The following is a 20666-nucleotide window of genomic DNA, read 5'->3' on the forward strand; positions in this document are numbered from 1 at the left end:
TAATGGGTGGTTTTTATTTTTGTCTTGTTGGTTTTGAGAGGGTCAAGTGGAGGCAACCAGGCAACCATGTGGATCTGGAGCTCAGGAGCAGAAATCAGGCCTGGAGGTATATACTGGGAAATATAAAGCACAAAAATGCTAACTGAAATTATGGGAAAAGCAATCACCTAGAAAAAGTGTGTCCAGTGGGAAAAGAGAGGGCTTGCACCTATCCCTGAGTAATACCAACACTTAAGAGATGGAAGAAAGGAGACTTCAAAAGAGATGAAGAAGGGGTAGGTAGAGATGGAAAAGTGAGATCAAGAGAGTAAAGATGAAAGACAAGGAAAGAGTGTTTCCAGAAGTAAGGAGTGTCAACTAATGCAGAGAAATTAATTTAGGTCATGATGAATACGTTCATAGCACCTGCAGTTAGGAGATACCTAGTGACTTTGGAAAGAATGGTTTCCATATGGCGGTAGGGCAGTAACACGAGTTACTACTGTACAAGAGTTGTAGTTGAGGAAGTAGAGACATTGTTTGGATGACTGAAGAAGTATAGCGGGAACAGGCAGATCTGGAAAGAGGAGGAAAAAAAGAGGTTGAAGTGGGGTTTGGTGGGTTGGGTAGGAGATTTCAAGATCAGAGAGGTTATTTAAATACTATGGGAATTAAAAGAGAGGAGAAAAGGAATAGTTGAAAGGAGGAATAAAGCCCCAGCCATCTTTTATGAAATTGCAGTATGTTCCCTGATCCATCTTCCTTATCCTACCGTAAGCTTATAGTCTTAATTGTGAGGTAGATTCAACTGGATTCCCCGACTTCTGGATATTGTGGGTAGCAAGGGATAGGGAAAGGTTGAGTCTGAGCATTCCGGGTGGATGAAAAGTGATGTGTAATATTGATTTGACAATAATGGTCTGCCTTGAGTCTCTTTTCTGTTTGTTCAGAACTGTGATTTAAACACCGTTCGTGTGTTTACTTTGTCTTTGAAGTAGAGAAAACGCACTTGTTGGGTCTTTGTACTCTGAGCCTTTCACGGCTGGCGTATAAGGGACAAATAAAGCTTCACGGCGGAGGGTAAGCTGTGCTCAAAGCCTTTCCCCAAGTACAGACTTTTGTGTGGCGGCCCTCTAGGTCGTCAATCTCTGGGACTAACTGGCGGTAAAACGGACGGAAGAAAGGGACTGAATCAAAGATTGTGGCTAAAAGCAGCGATGCCAGTGCAGCCCACCGAGGGGAAGACATCCCGGGAAGCAGCGGCGCCGCGACGAGGAAATCTAACACCCGCCCAGTCTCCCGCCTCTCGGCCGGACGGCGCGAACCCGGCTGCGCCTGCGCGCGGGCGGCCGCGGCGAGAGGCGCGGAGGCTCGCGGCGGAGGCTGGAAGTCACGTGGTACACCGGGCAGCCGCCCCGCCCCGCCCCTCCGCTACTGCCCCTCCCCGCCCCGCCCCTTTCCCGGCGGGACGCTCGGAGCCGCCCCGAACTGCGCAGGGCGGCCGGGGGTGAGTGTCCGCGAGGGGCGCGCGAAGCGCAGACCGGGGAGGGCCTGGGCTGGGGCGCTGGTTGGCGGAATGCGTTGCGGGGTCCAAGGGACAAAATGGCGGCGACTACACCCCTTCACCCTTTTCCCTTACCTGGGAGTGCGGGCGGAGAGGGACAGCGATCGGTGCTGGGGGAGGGGAGCCGCGGCTGCCAAAGAGGGCCGGGGGTTCCCCTCAGTAGGCCTGGGGGACGACGGTGGGTAGGCTCTCGGCCTGCCCAGTGGGTTCAGCTGGGGTGTGAGGGACGTGGGACCCTGTGCACCCCACGGGCCGGGGGGTGGGTAGGGGACTGCTCACCCCTTCACGGGGTGCGCGGCCGCGCGCTTGTCGAGGCATCTGGAATGTCCAAACTGCAAGGGGCTCCTGGAGGGGACTCCCACAGGCCCTTCATCTGACAGGTGATCGCCATCATCATCTCATTCTCTGCAGGATTTACCACGCTTTCCCTGCTCGATGATTTGGGTCTTAGTTCTGCCAGGGAAGCAGGGCGGGAATGGGCTCTCCGGTTTAACGAGAGCCTAGAGGGGCCTAGAGGGGTAAAGAGTTGAACCAGTGCCACGCACCTGGGAGTAATAGGACCCAGCCTTCTGCCTCTGTTAGTGCTCCTTTCCCACCACTTCCTTCGCGCCTTTCCCCCCGCCAGTGAGTGACGGGATTTTTAGAAAGCAGACAGAAAACTGATTTCTCTGAGCACCTGCTGCTGTCAAGTGGCTCTCCCTGAGATGGGGCTGCTTGCCTGAGAGCAGCTTCCTGTTGCTGGTGGACTGTATCCCTCATTCTGTTTGGGCCAAGATATTTTCCATGAACTTAGCTATTCATTATAGTCATCTTGACGAACAGATAGCAATTCTTTGTATGTATTATAATTCGTTGCAGTTTACACATTGATTTCACCAACATTAACTATTTCATTCTCATAAGAATGGGGAAACTGAGGTTCCAGAGACATTACGACTTGTCCCAGGGTCACCTGCTGGTAATTGTTGATCTGGGATGATGCTTTCAGACCTAGGGTTGGTAATCCGACCATTATCCCGCTCTGATTTATATTGGTGTTCTGGCCCTTGTATTTTTTTTCTAACTATGACTTTTCCTCAAAATGTGTTGGATGCAGATTGATTTATACCACATATGGAAATGATCCGAATAATATCCACTAAGGAATTAATATTTTATTTTTAGTTCGAGATTTTCTTTAAATTCAAGTTAGTTCACATATAGTGTAGTATTAGTTTCAGGGGTAGAATTTAGTAATTCATCAGATTCATATAACACCCAGTGCTCATTACATCAAGTGTCCTCCTAGTGCCCATCACCCAGTTTCCCCATCCCTCCAGCCACCCACCCACCCTCCAGTAACCCTCAGTTTCTTCCTTATATTAAAGTCTTTTATGGTTTGCCTTCCTCTCTATCGTATTTTGTTTTTCCTTCCCTTCCCCTGTGTTTATCTGTTTTGCTTCTTAAATCCCACATATGAGTGAAATCATACAGTATTTGTCTTTCTTGGACTTATTTATTTTGCTTAGCGTAATACACTTCAGTTCCATCCATGTCGCTGCAAATGGCAAGATTTCATTTTTAAGGTATTAATATTTTAATTATTCAGAGTCCATTTTTAATATTATTTGGGAAGTTTCTTTGTGGGAGGAAGTGTGATAATGATGGTATTGAAGGCAAATTGGTGAGAGTTTGAATCCGAGCCTCACTACTTTGGAAGATTACTAAATTTTTCTGATTTCCTCATTTGTAAAATAGAGATAATATCGTTCACCTCATATCTTTGTTGATAGCAAGTAAATGAGGTGTCTGTGAAGAATTAAGAACTGCTCCTCCCCCAAAGTCTTCTCTCAACAAATGCTTGCTTTTTCTTTCTCCCCTCTCCCTTGTGTTGTACTTTTTTATTCTCTATAGTTAACCACTTTTGGTCAGTCGGCCTCGTGGATTATGCATGGAAGCATAATCAATGTTACTATATGAATCGATTTATAAATTATTTTGGTGACTAGGGTACAAAGGATTAGTGTTTTAAACATAGGTTTAAAAACGTCCTTAGGGCTTCATAGATAATTAATAATCATCAAAAGTTTGATTTGATATTAATGTTATTAATACCTTCACTTAACCACTTTCAGGAATGTTTTAAAGATAAGATGGAAGGGGCTTGAGATTCTGTCTTAAAGGAGAAAAAAAATTATTTGGGAATCACATGTGAACATTCTTTAAATTTTTAGAAAGTTGTGGTGGTATTTAGTTGGAAGTTAAACAGAATTCTCTCTAATGGTACAATCTGATATCCATTGTGAAATTGGCATTTCTGAAATTGTAGAAGTGATAACTGTAAATGGCTTGAATAACTCAGTAATGAATAAATATCTGTTTACAGTTTTGTGCTTGGATGATAATCTTTTTCACAAATATGTTTGGCTTCGACAGTACATCTTATGGGGTATAAATAGCAAAAAGACCTGCAGTTAACTGGTGGAGCCACCTTAAAAAATTTTTAAGAGGAAATGATATATAGAAAGACTTTATTTACTCTGGACATGAAACACTAAAGATTTTATGAAGATTTGATAAAATAATGACTATTTTTTATTTTATTTTAATTAATTTATTTAAAAGATATTTATTTATTTATTTATTTGAGAGAGAGAATGAGAGAGGGAGAGAGAGCATGAGAAGAGGAGTGTCAAGGGAGAAGCAGACTCCCTGCTGAGCAGAGAGCCGAAAGTGGGACTCGATCCCAGGACTCCAGGATCATGACCTGAGCCGCAGGCAGTCGCTTAACAGACTAGCCACCCAGATGCCCTAATGACTACTTTTAAATAATTTCTTAAAGTAGTAAGTGATGTAGGAAAGACATTAGGGTTCAAAGCCAACAGCCAAGAAAGATTTCTTGAGATGTCTCTGGGGGCAAAAATTTGGTTTTAGTATAGTGTGGCACAGGACCCATGGGCAGAAAGAGCTGCACTGGGGTCATGAGGAGTGGCCCATTATATACTTTAAAGCTGGGGGTTGGGGTTAGGGATAGTGCAAGTCTCTAAGGAATTTTGGAAGCAAGTTTTCCAGGACCCTGGGGGGGGGGCTAGCTATTGTTGGGAAAAAGTCCTTTATTATTGTTTAGTAAAACCCTAGTCAGGAGACCCTTCAGATTTATATTGGTCGGTCATATGCTTGGGAGATGATTGCCAACATGTATCTTGAGGAGTTGAGATAAAGGAAGTTTCCAAAGAAATTTCTGTATGTTAAAGTAGACTTACAGGAACCTGGAGGGTCAGGTTAAGACTGCCTTTTGCCTTAGCAAAGTAGTAACATCAAGGCAGCTGAGTCCCTAGAGGAATGTCACTCTGCCTGTTTTAAGGACTTGTCAATGGGCTATGGGTCGTAAGGAAATTTAATTTTTCTTTTGCCTTTTTCCCCCCATATCGATAAATTCATTATATATTTTGAAAACGTGGATTAGAATAGTAGAATTAATTGCTATGTATCAGTCTCTGTATTTCAGTAATTATGTACACATGGACAGTCTTATCTTATAAAAGCTAACACCCCTTCATTGTTTTGAAGCAAATCTCAGACATATTTGATTTTTAAAGATTTCAGTTTGTGTTAGGCTTGTTTAATATAGTACTGCAAAAGAAAAGTAGTTTGGTATTTTCAAAGAGGCATGCCAGGTTCATGGGAGAAGATAAATGCCTCCTGGTTGATTCATTCATGGTAGTATATATGGGAGTGTGAAAATTGAAAAATTCATTAAACAGTTTGGAATTATAAAATGTCTGTGGTGTTCTTCAGAGTACTTATTTTACCATAATACATTTATTTTCCACTCAGCAAAGATGTGAATAATTACTGATAGTTTTTGGGATAGTTTTTGACAATTGTTTAAGTACCAGACTCAGGGAAATATTCAGATTTTCTTCAATTTCAGAAAATGCCAGAACATTGAGTGATAGATTTTGTGAACATTGTATATTGCCAAATCCAGTTTTTCTAGAATTTACTGGCAAACATGGGAACAATTCATAGTTGTACTGTCCTGGCTTCTATTAGATGAGCCTGTATTTTTTAGTTACTAGCAGGCTTCTACTATTTTGGGCCTGCCATTTACTTTTTGCCTTTTCAGGACCTGTGTACCTAAACTCAGGTAAAGAAGAGAGGCAGGCCTTTCCTGGCATTAGAACCAATCTGCCCATTGCCAGTTGTAGCACTCTCAGGTGTCTCCACAGACTTCATGGGACCGTAGGGCAGGCTAGGACAAGTGAGACTTCAGTTTATCACTGGCTCCAGATTGTTCCGAAATCTCTGGCCCAGTCAATACTGGCGTCTGTTCCCTGTTTACTGACTTGTTTTGTTTTTGTTGTTGTTATGTGCTCTATTTTCTGTTTGCCCATTGTTTTGCTGTAGCCTAGAGTTTCTTCTTAAAATTAATTTATTTGAATAACATTGCCAATATTTGCCATATCCATCTTTTATGTAAACTGTTTATGGTAGCATTATAAATTTTCTTTTAAAATATAAGTAAAAGTTTTATTTAGAGAAAAATATTATATAAATAATAATATAGGTGATAGTTATGGCAAATATGAAAGTAATAACTGAATGCTTAACATTTTGGAAGTTCTGGATTAGGTATTAAGTTTTTTTTTTTTTTTGAGTAGCTTTATTGAGATATATTTCACATACCATAAAATTTAGCCACTAACTTGTATACTTCAGTGGTTTTTAGTGTATTCACAGATTTGTGTAACCATCACCACAGTTAACTTTAGAACATTTTCAAAACCCCAATATAAAACCTCATAACAGCCATTCCCCATTCCTGACCTCCCTTGCTTCTCCATCCTATTTCCTTCACCAGCCCTAGGCAACCACTTATCTACTTTTTTTTTCTCTGTGGATTTGCCTATTCTGACATTTCATATTAATAGAATCATATAATATGTGGTCTTTTGTGCCTGGCTTCTTCATTTAGCATAGTGTTTTCCATATTCAAGTTGTAGCATGTATCAGCACTACCTTTTCTTTTAATACTTTTAATTTTTTAGGGCAGTTTTAGGGTCACAGAGAAATGGAGAGGAAAGTACATATCCTCCCTGCCTCCACTTATGCATAGCTCCCCCCGCCCTTTTTTAAAGAGTTTATGTATTTACTTATTTGACAGAGATCACAAGTAGGCAAAAAGGCAGGCAGAGAGAGACAGTGGGGAAGCAAGCTCCACGCCAAGGAGAGAGCCTGATATGGGGCCTGATCCCAGAACCCTGAGATCGTGACCTGAGCCGAAGGCAGAGGCTTAACCCACTGAGGCACTCAGGTGCCCCCATAGTTTCCCCTTTTATCAACATTCCCTACCAGAGTGGTACTTTTGTTACAATTGATTTAACTTACATTGACAAGCCCCTATCGCACCAAAGTCTGTAGTTTACATTTGTATTTACTCTTGGTGTTGTATTTATGGGTTTGGACAAATGTGTAATGACATGTATTTTGTCCACCATTATAGTATCATAAAGAATACTTTCACTGCCTGAAAATTCTTTGTGTTCTATTTATCCTGCCTTCTTCGTAACCACTAAAACACTTGATCTTTTCCCTGTCTCCATAGTTTTGACTTTTTCAGAAACTTCATGTGTTTTATGGCTGAACGATATTTTATTGTGTGGGATACCATATTCTGTTTATCCATTAGTTGATGGACATTTGGATTGTTTCACTTTTTGAATATTATGAATAATGCTGCTATAAACATTTGTAAGTTTTTCTGTGGACATGTTTTCATTTCTCTTGGGTGTATACTTAGGAGTGGAATTGCTGGGTCATATGGTAACTCTGTTTAACTTTTTGAGGAACTGCCAGATTATTTACAAAACCAGCTACAGCATATTACATTCCCCAGAAGCTGTGTATGTTGCCTCTAGTTTTTCCACATCTTCTCCAATACTTGTTATTGTTTGTCTTTTGGATTACAGCCATCCTAATGGGTGTGAAGTTGTATTTTATTGTGGTTGTGCTTTGTATATCTGTAATGACTAATGATGTTCAGCATCTTCTCGTGTTCTTACTAGCTATTTGTATATCTATTTTGGAAAAATGAGGACATAGCCTTTTTAACCTCTTCATCTTTATAGATGAGAATACTGATACTCAAAGAGATTAAATGACTTCTCAAAGTCACATAGCCAGTGATTTGGTTGATTCCAATGTCTTATATACTACTCTCTGCACTATTTCATGCTTTAAGTAAAGAATACAGCTGAAATGGTCTGGAAATTCAGATGTAGAAGATCTCTGTCAGCTGGGGATGTCAGAATAGGCTTTTTGAAGATAACTTTTGAGTTGATCTGAAACGATTGGAAGGCTCTGGATATGTAGAAGCGTGAGAGTAAAGCAATTTGGTAAGCAAGTATTTTTTATAATGAGCTTTATTTATTAGTAAGTAAGTATTTACTGCTTAGTCAGTGCCAGGCACTGTTCTAAGTCCTGAAGCTACAGCAGTAACAAAACCAACAAATACCATGAAGCTTATGTTCTTGTAAGGAGAGATGGACAGTATACCAATTAAGTAAATAATGTGATAAATGCTCTAGAGAAGTGGGATAGGGAGTGTCAGGGGTGGGAATCAGGATAAATGGGTTGCTATTTTATTTTATTTAAAGATTTTATTTTATTTTATTTTTGACATTTTACAAATAAAGCTTTATTTTTCCCAAATAACAAGAAGTCCAGAAGTACTTTCTGTCAGACATTCTGCTTTTTAATAATACTATTGGAGACCAAGCCTCTTTCTGTCTTTTTAAGTCTTTTCTCTTTATCATTCTGAGCATATTAGTTTTTTTTTTTTTTAAATTTATTTAGCAGAGAGGGAGGGGGAGAGAGCGAGCACAGGCAGACAGAATGGCAGGCAGAGGCAGAGGGAGAAGCAGGCTCTGTGCTGAGCAAGTAGCCCGATGTGGGACTCGATCCCAGGACACTGGGATCATGACCCGAGCCGAAGGCAGCTGCTCAACAAACTGAGCCACCCAGGCGTCCCTGAGCATATTAGTTTTGAGCCTCTTACAGATCGTCTCGTGATGGCAAGATGGCTGTTATTGCCATTGCTTCAGAAAACAATTCCTCTTTTTTTTTAAATTTTTAATTAACATATGATGTATTATTAGGCCTGGGGATACAGGTCTGTGAATCGCCAGGTTTACACACTTCATAGTACTCACCATAGCACAAACCCTCCCCAATGTTCATAACCTAACCACCTTCTCCCTACTCCCCTCCCCTGGCAACCCTCAGTTTGTTTTGTGAGATTAAGAGTCTCTTATGGTTTGTCTCCCTCCTGATCCCATCTTGTTTCATTTTTTCCTTCCTTACCCCCCAGACCCCCCACTTTGCTTCTCAACTTCCTCATATCAGGGAAATCATATGATACTTGTCTTTCTCTGATGGACTTATTTTGCTCAGCATAATACCCTCTAGTTCCATCCACATCATCGCAAAAGGCAAGATTTCATTTCTTTTGATGGCTGCTTAGTATTCCACTATATATGTATACCACATCTTCTTTATTAATTCATCTGTTGATGGACATCTAGGTTCCTTTCATAGTTTGGTTATCGTGGATATTGCTGCTATAAATATTCGGGTGCACCTTCCCCTTCGGGTCCCTACATTTGTATCTTTAGGGTAAGTAGTGCAGTAGTGCAGTTGCTGGGTCATAGGGTAGCTCTATTTTCAACTTTTTGAGGAACCTCCATGCTGTTTTCCAGAGTGGCTGTACCAGCTTGCATTCCCACCAACATTCTCCTTTCTCCGCATCCTCACCAGCATCTGTCGTTTCCTGACTTGTTACTTTTAGTCATTCTGACTGGTGTGAGGTGGTATCTCACTGTGGTTTTGATTTGTATTTCCCTGATACCAAGTGATATGGAGCACTTTTTCATGTGTCTGTTGGCCATCTGGATGTCTTCTTTGCAGAAATGTCTGTTCATGTCCTCTGCCCATTTCTTCATTGGATTATTCTTTGGGTGTTGAGTTTGATAAATTTTTTATAGATTTTGGATACTAGCCCTTTATCTGATATGTTGTTTGCAAATATCTTTTCTCATTCTGTCAGTTGTCTTTTGGTTTTGTTGACTGTTTCTTTTGCTGTGCAAAAGCTTTTGATCTTGATGAAGTCCCAATAGTTCACTTTTGCCTTTGCTTCCCTTGCCTTTGGCAATGTTTCCAGGAAGAAGTTGCTGCGGCTGAGGTCGTAGCAACTTTCTCACATAGAGGTCTTTCATCCATTTGGAGGCTGTTTTTGTGTGTGGTGTAAGGAAATGGTCCAGTTTCATTTTTCTGCATGTGGCTGTCCAATTTTTCCAACACCATTTGTTGAAGAGACTTTTTTCCATTGGACATTCTTTCCTGCTTTGTCAAAGATTAGTTGACCATAGAATTGAGGGTCTATTTCTGGACTCTGTATTCTATATTCTGTATCAGACATATTCATTCTATGTGTCTGTTTTTGTGCCAGTACCATACTGTCTTGACAGCTTTGTAATAGAGCTTGAAGTCTGGAATTGTGATGCCACCAACTTTGACTTTCTTTTTCAACATTCCTCTGGCTATTCGAGGTCTTTTCTGGTTCCATATGAATTTTAGGATTATTCGTTCCATTTCTTTGAAAAAAAAATGGACAGTATTTTGATAGGGATTGCATTAAACATGTTGCTTTAGGTAGCATAAACATTTTCACAATATTTGTTCTTCCAATCCATGAGCATGGAATTTTTTTGCATTTCTTTGTGTCTTCCTCAATTTCTTTCTTGAGTACTTTATAGTTTTCTGAGTACAAATTCTTTGCCTCTTTGCTTAGGTTTATTCCTGTTTTTTTTTTTTTTTTTTAAGATTCCATTCATTTATTGACAGAGAGAAATCACAAGTAGACGGAGAGGCAGGCAGAGAGAGAGAGAGAGGGAAGCAGGCCCCCTGCCAAGCAGAGAGCCCGATGCGGGACTCGATCCCAGGACCCCGAGATCATGACCTGAGCCGAAGGCAGCGGCCCAACCCACTGAGCCACCCAGGCGCCCCTATTCCTGGTTTTGGGTGCAGTTGTAAATGGGATTGATTTCTTAACTTCTCTTTCTTCTGTCTTGTTGGTATATAGAAATGCAACTAATTTCTGTGCATTGATTTTATATCCTGACACTTCTACTGAATTCCTGTATGAGTTCTAGCAGGTTAGGAGTGGAGTCTTTCAGGTTTTCCACATAAAGTATCATATCATCTGCAAAGAGTGATAGTTTGACTTCTTCTTTGCCTTTTTGGATGCGTTTTATTTCTTTTTGTTGTCTGATTGCTGAGGCTAGGACTTCTAGTACTATGTTGAATAGCAGTGGTGATAATGGACATCCCTGCCGTGTTCCTGACCTTAGTGGAAAAGCACTCAGTTTTTCTCCTTTGAGAATGATATTTGCTGTGGGTTTTTCATAGATGGCTTTGATGATATTGAGGTATGTACCCTCTGTCCCTACACTTTGAAGAGTTTTGATCAAGAAAGGTTGCTGTACTTTGTCAAATGCTTTTTCAGCATCTATGGAGAGTATCATATGGTTCTTGTTCTTTCTTTTTTTAATGTATTGTATCACATTGATTGATTTGCAGATGTTGAACCAACCTTGCAGCCCCAGAATAAATCCCACTTGGTCGTGGTGAATAATCCTTTTAATGTACTGTTGGATCCCATTGGTTAGTTTTTTGGTGAGAATTTTCGCATCTGGTCATCAAGGATATTGGTCTGTAATTCTCTTTCTTGATGGGGTCTTTGGTTTTGGGATCAAGATAATGCTGGTCTCAGAACATGAGTTTGGAAGTTTTCCTTCCGTTTCTATTTTTGGAACAGTTTCAGGAGAATAGGTATTAATTCTTCATTAAATGTTTGGTAGAATTCCCCTGGGAAGCCATCTGCCCCTGGGATCTTGTTTTTTGGGAGATTTTTGATGACTGCTTCAATCTCCTTACTGGTTATGGGTCTGTTCAGGTTTTCTATTTCTTCCTGGTTCAGTTGTGGTAGTTTATATGTTTCTAGGAATGCATCCATTTCTTCCAGATTGTCAAATTTGCTGGCGTAGAGTTGCTCATAATTTGTTCTTATAATTGTTTGTATTTCTTTGGTGTTGGTTGTGATCTTTCCTCTTCCATTCATGATTTTATTTGGGTCCTTTCTCTTTTCTTTTTGATAAGTCTGGCCAGGGGTTTATCAGTCTTATTAATTCTTTTAAAGAACCAGCTCCTAGTTTCGTTGATTTGTTCTGTTGTTTTTTTTGTTTCTGTTTCACTGATTTCTGCTCTGATCTTTGTGGTTTCTCTTCTCCTACTGGGTTTAGGCTTTCTTTGCTGTTCTCCTTAAGGTGTAGGGTTAGGATGTGTATTTGAGACTTTTCTTGTTTCTTGAGAAAGGCTTGTATCACTATATATTTTCCTCTCAGGACTGCCTTTGCTGTGTCCCACAGATTTTGAACAGTTGTGTTTTTGTTATCATTCGTTTCCGTGAGTTTTTTCAATTCTTCTTTAATTTCCTGGTTGAATCATTCATTCTTTAGTAGGATGCTCTTTAGCCTCCATGTATTTGGGTCCTTTACAAATTTCCTGTTGTGATTGAGTTCTAGCTTCAGAGCATTGTGGTCTGAAAATATGCAGGGAATGATCCCAGTCTTTTGGTACTGGTTGAGACCTGAGTTGTGACCCAGGATGTGATCTGTTCTGGAGAATGTTCCATGTGCACTAGAGAAGAATGTGTATTCTATTGCTTTGGGATGGAATGTTCTGAATATATCTTTGATGTCCATCTGGTCCAGTGTGTCACTTAAGGTCTTTATTTCCTTGTTGATCTTTTGCTTGTATGATTTGTCCATTTCAGTGAGGGGGGTGTTAAAGTCCCCTACTATTATTGTATAATTGTCGATGTGTTTCTTTGATTTTGTTATTAATTGGTTTATGTAGTTGGCTGTTCCCATGTTAGGGGCATAGATACTTAAAATTGTTAGTCTTCCTGTTGGACAGACCCTTTAAGTATGATATAGTGTCCTTCCTCATCTCTTATTATTGTCTTTGGCTTAAAATCTAATTGATCTGATATAAGGATTGCCCCCCCCTCACCCCAAGCTTTCTTTTGATGTGCATTAGCATGGTAAATTGCTTTCCATCCCATCACTTTAAATCTGGAGGTGTCTTTGGGTCTAAAATGAGTTTCTTGAAGACAACAAGTTGATGAGTCTTGGTTTTTTTTTTTTTTTTTTTTATCCATTCTGATACCCTGTGTCTTTTGACTGGGGCGTTTAGTCCATTTACATTCAGGGTAACTACATAAATTTAGTGCCATTGTATTGCCTGTAAGGTGACTGTTACTGTATATTGTCCCTGTTCCTTCCTGGTCTCCTACTTTTAGGCTCTCTCTTTGCTTAGAGGACCTCTTTCAATATTTCCTATAGGGCTGGTTTGGTGTTTACAAACTCTTTTAGTTTTTGTTTGTCCTGAAAGCTTTTTATATCTCCTATTTTCAGTGTTAACCTAGCTGGATATAGTGTTCTCAGCTGCATGTTTTTCTCTTTAGTGCTCTGAATATATTATGCCAGTTCTCTCTGGCCTGCCAGGTCTCTGTGGATAAGTCTGCTGCCAATCTAATATTTTTACCATTGTATGCTACAGACTTCTTGTCCTAGATTGCTTTCAGGATTTTCTCTTTGTCACTAAGCATTGTAAGTTTTCCTGTTAGAAGACAGGGTGTGGACCTATTCTTGTTGATTTTGAGGAGGATTTTCGGCACCTCCTGGTTTTTGATGCTTGTTCCCTTTGCCATATTAGGGAAATTCTCTACAATAATTCGCTCCAGTATACCATCTGTCCCCCTCTCTCTTTCTTCTTAGAATCCCAATTATTCTAATATCGTTTCATCTTATGGTATCACTTCTCTCTCTAATTCTCCCTTGTGATCCAGTAGTTGTTTGCCTCTCTTTTGCTCAGCTTCTTTGTTCTCCACCATTTGGTCTTCTATATCATTATTTCTCTCTTCTGCCTCATATATCCTAGCAGTAAGAGCCTCCATTTTTGATTGCACCTCATTAGTAGCTTTTTAAATTTCAGCTTGGCTAGATTTTAGTTCTTTTATTTCTACAGAAAGGGCTTTTATTTCTCTGGACAGGTTTTCTCTAATATCTTCCATGCCTTTTTTGAGCCCAGCTAGTGCCTTGAGAATCATCATTCTGAACTCTAGATCTGACATATTACCAATGTCCATATTAGGTCCGTAGCCTTCGGTACTGACTCTTGTTCCTCTTTTTTGTGTTGAGTTTTTCCATCTTGTCATTTTATCCAGATAAGAATATATGAACAAGAGAATAAAATACTAAAAGGGTTGCAAAGGCCCCAGGAAAATGTGCATTAACCAAATCAGAAGAGACCCCAAATCATGGGGAGAAGAAAGGGTGTAAAAAGAAGTTAAAAAAAAGTGTATATATATATATACCTTTTTAATTTTAGTTATTTATTTTTTATTTTTATTAAAAAAAATATATATATGACTGGTGAATAGAACAGAGCCACCCACTTGATTTTGGGAGTATTTTGGTCTTTTAGAAGAAACTACCTCCCAGAATTTTAAAGAAAGAAACACACACACACACACACACACACACACACACACAAATAAGGGTAAACACGATGAAGGGATGGAGTATAACTGTGAAGATGAAAAATTTTAAAAAATTCTAAAAAGGAGTTGATAAGTTGGTTGGGATGAGAAAGAAAAAGAAAGTGGAGAAAATTTGCTAAGGCTGGAGACTAGAACAAACCCTGTGCTAGATTTAGGGTATATTTTGATCTATTAGAAGAAGTTGTGTCCCAAAAATTTTTAGAAGAAAAAACCCCATGTGTATACAAAAGATAAAGTTAGATTCAATGAATGATAAAATATGACTATAATAATAAAGGTTCAAAAAATTTTTTTAAAGAAAGGTATTGTTAAGATAAGCTAGTTAAAAAATGTTAAAAGAGGAAAGAGTAAAAGCTAAAAAAATTAGAATAAGAAAAAAATAAAAAAAAATAATTGACTTTGCAAGACTAAAGAATCATGGGGAGAAAGCCATGAATTCCATGCTTTGCTTTCCCCTCCTCTGGAATTCTGCTGTTCTCCTTGATCAGTGAGCTTGGTCTTGGCTGGATTTCTTGCTGATCTTCTGGGGAGGGCCTGTCGTAGTGATTCTCAAGTGTTTTTGCCTGAGGTGGAATTGCACTGCCCTTGCCAGGGGCTGGGCTAAGTAATCTGCTCAGTTTGCTCTCGGGAACTTTTGTTCCCTTGAACGCTTTCTGTAGAGCTCTGGAGGATTGGAAGGAAAATGGCGGCCTCCCAATCTCTGGCCCAGAGGAGCCGAGAGCTCAGGGCCTCACTCCTCAGTGCACCCTCAGAGAAAAGCGCTCAATCACTCCTGTCTCCCTGGTCTCTGGCCGTGCTCCCAGCTCAATTGGCCTGTGACCAAGTGTTTTTGTCTCTGGAACACAGCCCTGTTTGGAGTCTCCAAACCCAGCAGATTCCTGTTGCTCTGCCCTTCTGGTGGCTCTCCCCAGGTCTGACACTTGTGGGTTTCCTGCTCAAAGAGCAATGGTCTGATTGTGCTGCAGATCACAGTTTAAGGTAACTCTGAGCTGAGAGCTCACTCCTTGGCTCCGTCTCTGTAGCTGGCTTCCCTGCTCTAATACCTGTGAGCTCTGCTACCCTCAGACACCCCTGATCCTTCTGTGACCCTGTGGGACCTGAGACCATGCTGTCCCTGCGAGGACTCCACCCCCGCTTAGCCTCTGGAGTGATGTCCCTCAGTGGAGCAGACTGCTAAAAGTTCTGATTTTGTGGTCCGTTGCTCTGCTGCTTGACTGGAGCTGGCCCCTCACCCTGCAGTCTATCTTCCTGATGCTTCAGATTCACTTCTCCGCAGGTCCTACCTTTCAGAAAGTGGTCGATTTCCTGTTTCTAGAATTGCTGTTCTCCTTCTCTTTGATCTCCCGTTGGATTTGTAGGTGTTCGAAACAGTTTGCTAACTATCTAGCTGAACTCCTGCTACCTGATGTCATCTCAGCTTGCTACTCCTCTGCCATCTTGATTCCTCCCTCATTTTACCTTTTTAATGTAGTCTTTACACCCAACCTGGGGTTCAAACTCAACAACCCTGAGATCAAGAGTTGCGTGCTCTGCTGACTGACCCAGCCAGGCACCCTTGAATGGGTTGCAATAATAGAGTGTTTGAGAAGGCCTCACTGAGGAAGTGACATGTGAGCAAAGGGAGTAAATCTTGAGTGTTGCAAATAAGTATCCAATAAGCATAAAGCCCTGAGGCAGGTGTGTGTCTGGCATTTTGGGGAACATAAGCCAGTGTGGCTGGAGTAGAATGAAATTCAAAGAGGAGAGGAGTTGAGGTGTGGTTAGAGAGGTATGAGTATGGTAGGCTACTGTGAGGATTTGGCTTTTACTCCAAGATGGAGAGGAATTGGAGAGTTGTGAACAGAGACACTGCATGTAAAAACAGAAGTTAATTGAGATATAGTTCATATACCATACACTTTCGCCATTAAAATTTTTTAAGATTTATTTATTTATTTATTCATTTGACAGAGGGAGGTAGGGGAATAGAGAGCGAGCGCGCATGAGCACAAGTAGGGGGAGCTGGAGAGGGAGAGGGAGAAGCAAGCTCCCCGCTGAGCAGGGAGCCCGACATGGGGCTCAATCCGAGAACTAGAATAAGATATATATGAGTTCTATGCCTTGTATCAAGGCAGACACTTAGCTGACTGATCCATCCAGGTGCCTGCAATTCAGGCATTTAAAAAAAAGGTTTTTAGCATATTTACAGAGTTGTGCAACCATCACCATAATGAATTTTAGAACATTTTGTCATCCCCCAAAGAATCTCTATCCTCGTTAGTAGTCAGTCCCATTTTTCTCCAAGTCCCTAACCCTAGACAGCCAATAATCTATTTTCTGACTCTATGGATTTGCCTATTCTGGGCATTACCTATAAATTATACAATATACTGTCTTTTGAGACTGGCTTCTTTCACTTAGCTTAGCATAATTTTCTTTTTTTTTTAGCGTAATGTTTTTAAGGTGCCTCTATGTTGTATCATGTATAAGTACCTTATTACTTTTTATGGCCCAATAATAATCCATTGTATGGATATACCAGATTTTAATTATCCATCATTTGGTGGACATTTGGGTTGTTTCCACTTTTGGCCATTATGTATAATGCTGCTATGAATACTTGGGAATAAGCTTTTTGTAGACGTGTTTTCATTTGAGGTGCTGCATTTTAAAAGGATTACATTCACTTAGCAATGGAAATTCACTATGCTCTCATCCTAGAAGCACCTAGGTTCTAACTGCTGCTTTTCTTCATTCATTATAGGGTTAGGCCATTCTTTATAGCAATATCTCTGGCCCTTTGTGTTCTATCTAGGTTTCTGCATGGTTTCTTTGAGTAAAGGTTTGGCTACCTTATGTTGTTATCCTTAAAAGTAAGATCTGTTCTATGTGGAGGCTTTTGTAATAGTAATTAAAAATTCTGATAAAATATCAGTTTTCGAAAGTTCCTAAAAAGAGGTTACAATGTTTTGTATACTAGTAGTCATTCATTAGTGGGTCTTAAATCAATTTAATGAAAGCAGCATTTGAAAAACAGAAAGATATATCAGAATGCATCTCACACAATAGGGATAACATCACTTTATGAAACTTGTTTCAATTAAGCATGTCTTTGTGAAGGATATACTATATGGTGTGTTGTGTGCACTATATAGATGGTAGTAAAAAAAAATCTGCATTGAGATCTCACAGACTATTCATGTAATTAACAGTGTTTTTCTTCTATTTAACCTAAAAAATTTTGGGAGTGAGAGCATTAAGGTATTATTCAGTATAGAATATTTAAAATTTGCTATATTATATCCAAATAGGCAGTATAAAGGAGCAATTTTTTTTTTGTTGTTGTTTAATATGATGACAAACTTGTGGTGATGAGACTTGATCTTTTTAAGTACAAACATTTTTGACAATGTTATGACTAAGAGTATATATATATATATATTTTATTTTTATTGTAGGAGTCACACCCCAGGGGTTTATGTGCTAAATGAACTTCTTGGCATAGAAGAGAATTAAAGAATGATGGTAAGTGATCGATCTACCTTAAACACTAACCTTAGTTTTTTTTGTCCTCCTTTCCTTACATCTCTTTTTCATTTAGTATCTTTGCAGCATATCCTATAGCATCAGAGCTCTTCATTTTCTTTTACTGCTTCATAGTATTTCCTATTGATTTGTCTTGTTTGTTTTTTTTTCTCTTTTAAGATTTTATTTATTTATCAGAGAGAGGGGGAGAGAGCGAGCACAGGCAGACAGAATGGCAGGCAGAGGCAGAGGGAGAAGCAGGCTCCCTGCTGAGCAGGGAGCCCGATGTGGGACTCGATCCCAGGATGCTGGGATCATGACCTGAGCCGAAGGCAGCTGCTTAACCAACTGAACCACCCAGGCGTCCTGATTTGTCTTGTTTTTAAACAACTCTAATGAGCAAAATGTAGTAAAGCACTGTTAGTCTGCCAACCGTGACTTTAAGGAAGGTGGCTAAAAACCCAAGAGTAATTTAAAAATGCCTGTGATCATCCATAACATACAGTGAAAGTATATTCACTGTGCTTTTAGAATTCTTGAACTTCTTATTCAGAACCATAGTAGTAACATTCCCATAATTCTAATAAGTAAGAATTGAAAGCTGATGCCTGGATCAGAAGAGAAAATAATTGAAAATTAAGCTTTTGTGTTCTGCCCAATCATCAGGAAATAAAGTAATTAAAAGATCTAAAAAGCACTTTGGTCTCGGCCCATTTATCTTACAGGTACCATCCTCTGTACTTCTACGGCTCCTGAGGGCATATTATAATATCATACAAAAGTTGTTCATAGTGATAACCTAAAAGTACCAAGAAAAGAGGAAGTTCCTTTAGTAGCTTCCATTTAAAAGTCAGGGAAGTATGATTCAGAAATTTTTATCCAAAATGGTAAAATGGAAAAAATTTGTGCTTAGCAGGGCAGACATTAATTATGGATTTATGTTGAATACCTCATTTCCCAATGATGTTGTTCATTTATTCATGACATACTTACTTTAGTTATTCATGGTTTCTTTATCATGCCAATTATTTGTCGTTCATGGGGGAAGATAGATGGTAAATACGTAATTAAAGGATTTAAAATGTGATTGTGAGATGTACTGCAAAAGAGTACAGATTGGTTTGAGCATATAAAAGTGATCCTGGCTAAGTCTGGGGTTTAAAAAGACTTCATTCTGAGAGAGTTACTTTTTAAGTTGAGACTTGAAAGACCAGTAGGTTTTAGTTGGGCTAGAAGGAACACTATGTTAGTGTGCTTTCAGTAGCTTGTGCTCAACAGTGTCACCAATGATTTGATTGCTTTTCTTCCCTTGTTTCAGCCATCTGTTTTGTTGCCATTATGTTAAGTTTCTCTTTGTGATCCCTAATTGGTTAGAGTCAGATTTTATTTTTTAAAGTAGGCTCCTTACCCAGTGAGGAGCCCAACATGGGGTTTGAACTCACAACCCTGAGATCAAGCCCTGAGCTGAGATCAAGAGTTGGCTAACTGAGCCATCCAGGTGCCCGTGGAGTTGGATTTTATATTTTTTGGCAGAGTATCACATGATGGGTGATGGTCATTTTGTTCTGTTTTAGGTCATGTTATCTTTGGTCACTTGGTTAATATAGAGTATTGGTTTTTCTTTTTTCTTTTTTAAAGATTTTATTTATTTATTTGACAGACAGAGATCACAAGCAGGCAGAGAGGCAGGTAGAGAGAGAGGAAGGGAAGCAGGCTCCCCACCGAGCAGAGAGCCCGATGCGGGGCTTGATCCCAGGACCCTGGGATCATGACCCGAGCCGAAGGCAGAGGCTTAACCCACTGAGCCACCCAGGTGCCCCTTGGTTTTTCTTTTTAAAGTTTGTGTTTTCCCTTTTGAAATTAATAAGTAGTTTGTTGAGATAGACCTTGAGGCTGTGTATGTACGCAGTACCTCATCAAACATTCACCTGCTAGTTTTAGCACTCATTGATGGTAACATTTATTAAAGTTCTGTGAGGAAAACAATTACATTCTCCCCAACTGTCTGTGTATCTAGACTCTTGGATTTTAAAATTTTATTTGGTGTTGTAATCTGTTACTGTTATTATTTTGATGCTCAAATTGTCCCAGAGTTAGCCAGTGGAAGCTTCTTCAACCTGGCTCTTGTGGTATGTCCCTATTATTCTTTGAGTATTTCTATACTTTCTAGTGTAACAAACTGAGACAGGCTCATTTTGTGCTTTCACTGTTTCCCTGTTTTTCTCACTAATTGTGCAGGTTAGGGCCTTCAGTACAGTGTTGAATGAAAGTGGTGATGGTGGGCATCCTTGTCTCTTTCAACATTATGTCATTAAATATGGTATTTGTTGTAGTTTGTGAAATTTTTATCACATGCTTTTTTTCATCTGTTGAGATAAGCATAAGGCTTTATTCCTTTATTCTGCTCATTTGGTAAATTACATTAACTGACTTAAAAATGTTAAACCAGCCTTGCACTTGAAATAACTCAACTTGTGATATCTTACCTGGATTTGATTTACAAATGTGTGTTTGTTTGTTATTTTCACATCTTTACTCCTGAAATAGTTTGAACTGGTGGTTAACTTTGCTTGTTTTATCCTCTTAGGTTCTGATATTAGGGTTATGTAGGTCTCATAAAATGAGTTGTGTTCCTTTTATTTTATTTTCTAGAAGAATTTAGTGTAATTTTTTGCTCCTGTGGTTTTGGAGAATTCATCCGTGAAACCCATCTGGTTCTGAATTTTCTTTTTTGTGGGATTCAGTTTCTTTAATAGATGTTCAGATTCTTTTTATGTCAAGATTCGGTAGATTATACTTTTTAAGTCAACAATATTTCAGTATCAGTATTTCAATATCAAATATTATAAGTTGATATGTTAGTTATAATATCCTTTTATCTTTGTAAAGCCTGGAGGTTTTAGAATCTATAGTGGTGTTCCTTTTTTATTCCTCATATTGGTTATTCTTTTGTTA

At 39.5% G+C, this 20666-nt stretch overlaps 1 protein-coding gene across 2 annotated transcripts in view; it reads left to right on the forward strand.

Moving 5' to 3' along the window:
* Positions 1-1461: 1461 nt before the first annotated feature.
* The window catches only part of SCAPER (S-phase cyclin A associated protein in the ER), a 569517-nt gene continuing 550312 nt past the window's right edge, over positions 1462-20666 (forward strand). For both annotated transcript variants that reach the window (XM_044231262.1, XM_044231263.1), the window contains exons 1-2: positions 1462-1486; positions 17645-17711. In XM_044231262.1, the coding sequence (XP_044087197.1) occupies positions 17706-17711 (6 nt within the window). In that variant the 5' untranslated portion in view covers positions 1462-1486; positions 17645-17705. The remainder of the gene's footprint in view (positions 1487-17644; positions 17712-20666) is intronic.

The sequence above is a fragment of the Neovison vison genome, chromosome 13, assembly GCF_020171115.1.
Source record: "Neovison vison isolate M4711 chromosome 13, ASM_NN_V1, whole genome shotgun sequence".
Lineage (NCBI taxonomy): Eukaryota > Metazoa > Chordata > Mammalia > Carnivora > Mustelidae > Neogale > Neogale vison.